Genomic DNA, 9371 nt, shown 5'->3' with positions numbered 1-9371 from the left:
GTTTAACAGTTCATTGTCCCAGCAGCTGTGTCGATGCGTCTACCTACATACTTCTACCATGATGAGGTAGAATAACGTTACCGTGGTAAAATTAAGAAGGTAAAGTCCAAAAAACATTCTCTTCTCTGCATTTTCTGTAATTTACCTTGTCACAAAATCAAGGAGATAATGTTATGCAATTATATGTTTACAATTTTTTCAAATATTCATTTGACAAAATCCCATTGTCAAAATTGGTATTTATAAATCCATTGTACATACACAAATCAGAGATGGGAACCTGTTTTAAAATGTGACAAGGTAAATTACGGAAAATGCAGAGATGGGTATGATTTTTGAAAATGACTTTACCTTCTTAATTTTACCATGGAGCCACCATTCATCATCAGTTCCACTATTTTTTGTCTGGGATATTCTCCCAGGTGTTATTTTAATCCTGGGGTGTAAATTAGTTCGTTTTGGGATAATAATTAGTTCGTTTTTGTGATAAAACAATATTGTCCTCCCTTCCTTGTATTCCATTTTACGAAACGTTCCTTGTTTTCTCCAATTTTATAAATTTGAAAAGAAAATTACAAAATAAACAAATCCAATTGTGGCTTGCTGTAAAAGTTGATTTGTCGCAATAAGACTTCTATAGAGTTGTTTTTACCCTGTTTTTTTTATAAGATAAAAAAAAACAAGTAAGCAAAGGCTACATTCGAGCGGGGCCGACCATTAAATACCCTACAACACTATAATAAATGATACAGTTTATATAGGCGAGATACTCGAAAGAATTCCACAAGATATTGTGACAAATAATAAAAGAAACCCATCAGGTTTCGTTCTCTAATTTTCGAATAATAGCAACTTAAACTAATTTGCTCATTTCCAATTTATTGGTAAATGGTCTTCCTAGATCTGGAATCAATATTTCCCAAAGACTTATAATATCTTAGAAGTGGCAAAAGATTAACATTAATTATTGGTTTTTGACTGAAACGCATCTATATGAGATACAGACATTTGTCTATATTCTTCAACGAAATCAGCGTTAACGAAATAGTCAGAAGTGCGTCTTTCCTGTATTTGTGAATTCTCCAAAAAGTCACTGGAATGGACATTTTCGTATTTTATCTACAAAAGTTGGCAAACTCCTTCACACATTGAATATTTTTGGATGCCCATCCAAAACTGCTTGGCTTTTGCAATGTTCGGTAACCCCCATTCAAATGTGCGTGAGGATCGGTCGATAATTACGACCTGCTGACAATTTTGCAGTTTTTTGGTCCATTTCAACCCCTAAATATATGGCGATCATCTCCAATAAGAGTAGGCTTCTATTCTGACCCTCATCTTATCCCCATGCAAAATTTCGTAAGGATCGGGCCATAAATGCGATCTGTATATGATATCCTGATATCCTAACTACTTAGTTTTGTTAGATGTAGAAATATTACCAAATGTTTCATTCAAAATGAAAATATGCCAAAAATATGACAAAATTGAAAAAATATGAGAAAATGTTACAAAATCAATATTTTCATCTTTAGAGAGATATTTTTATACGATTTTTCTTTCCTGCCAAGAGGCCATTCTGAATTAATGAGAACTGTCGAAATCAGTTCAGCCGTTCTCGACATATATGACATCTTTCAAGCATATCTTCTTTGATAGACATATATATCGCACATATTTTTCTATATATCCCATTTGTTGTATGTTAACATCAATGTAAAGATCAGAAGTAACCTTGTCATGGCTTTGTGATTTCGCCGGGATTTAAAATATTCGCGGTTTAATGAAAAATTTTGAATTTTTTCAACAAAAAAGATATGGTCTATTTTACCCGCTAAATATTATCCGATGACCAAAATTGGTAGGCTTCTTCCCCGCCCTAAACTCTAGCTACATGCGAAATTCCGCGTCGATTGGTCTATAATTGCGACCTGTATAGCTACTACAAAATCCGACATTTTTTCAGTATTCGGTGCATTTCAACCCCTAAATATTATGCGATCATCTTCAAAAGAAATAGGGTTCTATTCTGACTTTAACCCCACCTCCATTCTAAATTTCGTGAAGATCGTGCCATAATTGCGACCTGTAGAGTGATTACAAATTAACATGGACAGACGGACAGACGGACGGACATACATAGCTAGATCGACTCAGCTCGGCGAGCTAGGAAGATCCATATATACTTTCTTATATGGGAAACCAATATTTCGAGGTGTTACATAAATTCTGGCCTAATCAAACTTATAATACACCCAACACATAGTGTTGTAGGGTATAAAAACAAACTTTATAAAAACTATAAATAGTTGAAACCACGGTACAATAAGCAACTAGAACAGCTTTGTAAAAGTACTGAAATACCGCCCTGAGGCTATGCCCGCTTCGTGTCATAGGTATTCAAAATTACATGCAATAAGTTGTTTTAATTTATTTTCCTCATTTTAAAAATGAGTTAAAAAGCGCGAAAAATGAATGAAAAGCCTAGGCCTTGTTTCATTCCATAGCAAAACTGGCTTATATTCTTAATGCGAAACCTGCAATGTACGATTCTACTAGCTATTGATTTTGAATTTTTGCATTCTTCTACCATTCGTACAGATTATGGGAACGGTGAGTATTTTTGTATGGTAACGAACCATTATCACACGCTATGAATAAAGTATTACAATTCGATGACAAACTCATACGTTACATTGTAAGAAGCCACATTTTTCGTTTTTTTTTCTCTCTGATATGTTGGTAGCTCTGACATCTTAAAAAAATATGTTGACATATAAACTCTAGTGATTTCTATAGGTACACACATAAACCGGACTATATCTATATGTATGCGCATGTACATCTGACACAAACAAAATTAAATATGGCGTCGGCAAATGTATGTAAGGCGAGGCCTATCGTATTGACATACTAGAAATACGATATATGCAACACTGAAAACTGCAACTGTGAAATCGTAGTATATTTGGGATTATTTTACACCATCCATAGTTTTGAAACTATATTGTTAATGAACGTATTGAATGAAGCAATAAAAAAATACATGAAAATTATGATGAAGAACTATTTCTGATCAATTGTTGAATTGTGGGATAGTTTAAAAAAATATTTTGTTGTCTTTTTATAATTTTTTTTTAACAATTACACACATAAAGCTTCCATCATGGTATTCATCTCTTAGAATCTTTGTACAATAATTGCATATTTGAAGCATATGAAGCTCCCAATAACAGATCATTAAATATGTATTCATCGTTTGAAACAACACATATTTAGAATAGTACAAAAATATATTTATTAAACATATTCAAATTCAGTTGAATTATTAATGTTATTTTCAACTGAATTGAAATTATTATAAATGGCAACAAATTACTTTTATTAAAAAGTAATTTTTAAAATTTGGGTCTTTCCCTTTAATTAAAAGAATTTATATGGCATTTTCTTCTTTGCATTCTCTAATTCTAAAATTGTTCTAAATAAGAAAATAAACTTAACTGGGGAATATAAGAAAATCATTTATTTAAACCTACGAACTGATGTAGGTCCGATTTTGGTTTGATGAAAATACGTAAATAATGTTTCCATGAATTAAACAAAATAATTATTATAGAGACAAAACAAGAATTGTATAAAAAATTTCACTTCAAATGTTCTCATATACGATCAGAAAAAGGTAATGCTTGTGTAAAATAGCCCCTACCTACAGTTGATTAAACCAACAGAGTTGAATTTTTATTACTTTCAATATAAACAATTTTGTTATGTAATTTTTTGCATTTATATACAAACGACAAGCAGTTTTCTTCACAGAAGTCGCAAAGCTTTCGAAATAATTCACAAAATAAGAAATACAGAGCTCAAAAAACTTCAAGGTTTTAGTAATATTTGCTACAACTGTGAAAAGAAAGAAAATTCCAATAATGGTTGCCTCTATAGATTAATACACACATTCGCATACACGAACAATTTGACATGTCGTGACATACGACGACGATAGATGGGTACAGCAAATCTGTGATGTCAATATTTCGATAAAGTTTAAAAGCGTTATTTTGCAATAAAAGAAAGTGCGTCGAGTGCTGATATGAATAATAAATATAAAATATAACTAAAAACTGTAACAACTGAAAGAATAAACAATGAAAACACAAAGTACATGTTAATTTGAATGTTGTCAAATATATTTACGCCAAAATATATCCATCTCATAGTAAAAGTGCCAAATACCACATCAGGCAGTTTTCATGGAATCGTAAACAAAATCGCAACAAATAGTTCTGTTGGAAAACAAGTCAATTGCATTTAAATCAAAGACGTGGTGTACTGAAGTAATCAATGTTATGTTGCTTGGACAAAATTATATTTGTTTTCTCGCTAAAAACTACTTTAAAGAGTAATATCGGTCGAAAGTTTCACAAGAATTTGTTAGACGTTTTTTCATTAATTACATTTGGTGAATGGCAAATCTGCGCCATTTGGCATCAATTACTGCCGGCAATAGTTAACAACACTGTTGTAAACACAGTTTAGAGTGTAATAATAACAACAGATACAGCAATCTCTCTGTTAGCTTAAAATTGGTAAAAATTGATGGACTATTAGCGAATTGGGCCGCTATAAAGAAAAGTAGAAAAGATGCTGGAAGAAACAGGCAATAAATATGCAGCTGAAGATAGTGGTCTTGAGAATCAGGGCACCTGGCAACAGAAGTATTCCTGGCGGCGGGTATTGAACACTACAGGACCACAACCCCGACCACGTCATGGCCACCGCGCAATCAATATAAAGGAACTGATGGTTGTATTTGGAGGAGGCAATGAAGGCATTGTGGACGAGCTCCATGTATATAATACAATCACTAATCAATGGTTCGTACCGGCCATGAAAGGAGATGTACCGCCTGGATGTGCAGCCTATGGATTTGTGTGCGACGGTACTCGAATGTTCATTTTTGGTGGCATGATCGAATACGGAAAATACTCAAATGAATTGCACGAACTACAAGCCACAAAGTGGGAGTGGCGAAAAATGCAGCCCGATCCTCCAGATAATGATATGCCACCGTGCCCTCGTTTGGGCCATAGTTTTACTTTGGTTGGGGAGCGTATTTTCCTATTTGGTGGCTTAGCCAATGAATCGGATGATCCCAAAAATAATATCCCGAAATATTTAAATGACTTGTATATTTTGGAAACAAGAGCTGCCCACAGTTACAACGGAAAATGGATTGTACCCAAAACGTATGGCGACAATCCTCCTCCCCGCGAGTCCCACACAGGCGTTTCGTTTACATGCAAAACATCCGGAAAACTGTACTTACTTATATATGGTGGTATGAGTGGTTGTCGTTTGGGTGACCTGTGGCTACTGGATATTGACTCAATGACATGGTCAAAGCCTCAAACGCGAGGACGAGCTCCATTGCCGCGTTCTTTGCACAGTGCTACTATGATAAACAATAAGATGTACGTCTTTGGTGGTTGGGTTCCCTTGGTGGCGGATGATTCGAAGACCACCATTGAGAGGGAATGGAAATGCACCAACACCTTGGCCGTTCTGAATTTGGATACATTGACATGGCAAAACATCAATATGGAAGCTGCAGAGGATAATGTTCCTCGTGCCCGTGCCGGGCATTGTGCTATTGGCATCCACAGCCGTTTATATGTATGGTCTGGTCGGGATGGTTATCGCAAGGCATGGAATAATCAGGTCTGTTGCAAAGATCTATGGTATCTTGATGTAGATAGACCTTTGTATGCCGTGAAGGTGGCCCTGGTAAGGGCATCTACACATGCATTGGAAATCTGTTGGCAAGCAACCACATTTGCCTCAGCATATGAATTACAAATACAGAAAATTGAGCCGCTACCTGTTCCAGTCAAGCAAACACCACCACAGCCTTCCACACCAATGCCATTCGGAAATACAACATCATCACCTATGATGGCCAATGGAAGCTCGGCATCGGCTATATCGGCAGGTACTCCCAGTGCAGCCCAGCCTACATCCAAGTTCCATAAAATTCAAATACCAACAACTGTGTCCATTATTCCTGCAGGAGCAACTACAGCTACTGGTCCACTCACTACGAATGCAGCAGCGAGCGGAACTGCAGTGGCTGCATCTTCTTCAGGCATAAACAATATGGTAGGTGGCTACCAGGCCACAATGACCAGTAAAATACAGAACACTGCAGCTAGCATAGGAGCAGGACAAACGCCTGTAACCCATACAGCATCCAGCTCAACAAGCTATTCGGCCCGATCACAGTTGGAGTCAGCGGGAACAACTGTTTTAGGCTCCACTGCCACATATATCAAACAACCAGCCAGTACAGCAGCTGGTAATGCATCGGTAGCTGTAACAGGCACAACCGTGGTAGCCGGAAATCTTGGACAGGTTCAAAGCGCTGGACTATTAAACGCGGGCACATCAAATGTGACTACAATTCTGCAGAAGATTCGACCAACGGCTGTGGTCTCTCGAACTACCACGACAGTAACTAGTGCTGTCAATTCTATTGTCTCTCCTGTTAGCTCTTCACAAATGGTTCTTACTGCTGCTGGTTCTACGTCGGGCACAACTGTGGCTGCATCTGGAGCAGCCCCTGCCACCAATATACGGGTTGTAACATCGGTTCCGTCGGGTGCTGTGCCAGTTAATACAACCAATTCGACTGTACGCCTGGTAGCCTCTGGATCAAGTGGTTTACGGCTCGCCACGCAAACAGGTACAACTGTTCCGACATCTGCAGTTACTCAATTGTCAGCGGTTAACCAACTTAGCGGCAATCAGGTGGTTGCTGCAGCCAGCTCAGGTGGTGGCACAACCTCGACTACGATTGGAGGTAAACAGTACATTATACAGAAGCCCCTAACACTGAACTCCAATGTACAGTTCCAATTGGTTAAAACGAGCAGCGGAGGCGTGGCTGTGCAAACATTTCCCAAAATCAACATTAATATGGCTAAAGGAACTGGCATACAATCTTCCACGGGAGCAACGTTAACGAACACATCACAGCCCAAGCAGACACAGTTTATTTTCAGCGGCAATGTCAGTGGAGCGGCAGCTGGTGGTCAGCAGAAACAAATTATGCCTGGAAATGTTGTCAAATTGGTTTCACCACATACCCTAAGCGGCAGTAATGTCATTATGAAGAACTCAAATATTCTGCAAGTTAGTAAAATGCCATCAAGTGTGTCGGGAAAATCGGCATTTGTAATTACAAATAAACAAGGGCAGCAGTTGACAAACCAGCAAATAATCATAGTTACCACAGGGACAGGTATACGCGCCATACCATCGGGAAGTGTAGTTACCAACGCCTCATCTTCCAACTTGGTATCGGTTGTGGACACAATGACGACAACTGTTCCTACAGCAACTATCGCAAGAAATGTTATCAGCACACCGGGCGGTGTTAAAATGATCCACAATGTTGCAACAAGTTCAGTCAGACCTATTACTATAACATCACAACCAGGTGCTGGAGGCGGACAACTTCACCAGAAAACTATAACGTTAGGCGGCAAAGCTGTCACAGTTCAAATGCCATCAAACCCTTCCAATTTGTCGGCCGTAACCAAAACAGTTACAATTGTCGCATCTAATAGCGGCCTCTCCAAGACACACAATCAAATTGTTACAGCTGGAAACTCGTCTGGGGCTACCAGTAAATTAGTTGTGGTACCTACAAATTCTAATCAGGCTGCTTCAATGAAGGGCTTCGTAAACATATTCAATGCCAGCAATACATTACAACGCGCTATTACCTTGTCATCGAAGGGTAATATCCAACAGCAGCAACCTGTTCAGCAACAACAAACCATTTCTGCGGCTAATCTCAATATTGCCAGTGCTGAATCTGTATCTGAAACTGGAGGCGATCAAGATTCCAATGGAGGAGATACCATGGATGATATTATTGAACAATTGGATGGGGCTTCCGAAATATTAACTGCGTTGACCAAGAATAGCGAGCACTGCTCGGAAAACAGTATCTCCATGTCCTTTGACGTCTAGCGTGATCAAGAGATGCCCCGCTTCCCTCAACAGGAACAACATTGTTGGCAATATCACATTAACAGACCGACATAGATATACAAGTTGATTCAAGTTTATACTAAATTTTTGATAAAATTCATATTGACAAACAAACAAACAAACAAAAGAAGCAAGAAGTATATATAGAAATAGTCTTGTAATTTAACGAAATTTTATTGATGATATACTTATTATTATACATACATAGATACATACTTACATAATAACAACAATAATAATAACTTAGCACTGCTGTTTGAAACAACAAAATTCGTATCAATAGGATTATACATATTAATTCTTAAAACGTGCATCTTAATACACACACACTCTATATTACTAGTACATATTTATTATATATACTTATATTTTTTTCATTTCAATTCAATTATTAAGTAAACTTACGAACAACCACTTAGATAAGCATAGTCTTTGTGAAAACTCCCGTTGTGTTTACATACTATGTATTTTGTACATATTATGTTACCACAAGAAGAAATGTCGTTACATACCTACATACATTTTTGTGAAAAAGAGTTAGCAGTGACTTTAAAAAGTAAATTCATATAATATGTAAGAGAACGATTTGCTACCAAATGGTCATTTCTCTAGCATATAAACTAACAAACATACATGTTTTAAATATTGAAATAAGCGTTTTACTTTCGCGAATATTTCATATAATTTTGTTTTAAGTTATTTTTAGAGTTAAAGCTGCATTGGAAATAAACGAAAACCCATAAATTTGTAAAATTGATGTATTTATTAATCATTTCGTTGTGGTTTATTTGAAATAACTGCTCTGTGCCAGAACCTGCAAGAATCTACTAGTTTTGCAATTTTTTTTTCGATATCATAATAAAGAAAAAATCGGCTATTGTAGTTAGAAGTTATATATTATTGTAGTTCTGGAAAAGTGTAAATATCTCCAATAGTTTATTTGCATCATGTTTAAATAGGAACATTTATACATTTTTTGAATGTGAGATTATTATATATATAAATTAAAATAGTTTACATTTTACATACACGAAAAACACAACCTGTACTAAGCAAAAAATATTTTGTGATCTTGTGTATCCTGAGTTAGTTGTCAACATTTTTAACTGCTGCCATCTGGTTAGGATTTCCAAAATGATTGGCCTTATTGCAGATATTCTAAACGACCGTTTGCAAAAATTAACTATAATCTACTGCAAAAAGACAATCGTGTCCCAGTGGTATATTTTTATTAAACCAATATGTACCTCACTTAATCCAAGCGCTTTCTTCCTTGCCTGAGATTTACAATACCCACATTAGGCGCAGCATCTATT

The 9371-nt window shown here is 36.5% G+C and overlaps 1 protein-coding gene across 1 annotated transcript; it reads left to right on the top strand.

Moving 5' to 3' along the window:
• Window positions 1-3801: 3801 nt before the first annotated feature.
• LOC101889906 (host cell factor) lies at window positions 3802-8808 on the top strand. The gene has a single exon (XM_005176397.4). The coding sequence runs from the start codon at window positions 4642-4644 to the stop codon at window positions 8032-8034; it is 3393 nt and encodes a 1130-aa protein (XP_005176454.1). The 5' UTR covers window positions 3802-4641; the 3' UTR covers window positions 8035-8808.
• Window positions 8809-9371: the final 563 nt, after the last annotated feature.

Source organism: Musca domestica, unplaced genomic scaffold (assembly GCF_030504385.1).
Source record: "Musca domestica strain aabys unplaced genomic scaffold, Musca_domestica.polishedcontigs.V.1.1 4, whole genome shotgun sequence".
Lineage (NCBI taxonomy): Eukaryota > Metazoa > Arthropoda > Insecta > Diptera > Muscidae > Musca > Musca domestica.
This window is presented reverse-complemented; position numbering and strand designations above follow the sequence as displayed.

Bases quoted from the DNA above. Each gene is read 5' to 3' on its own strand.
- LOC101889906 (XM_005176397.4), top strand. From the start codon at position 4,642: ATGCTGGAAGAAACAGGCAATAAATATGCAGCTGAAGATAGTGGTCTT.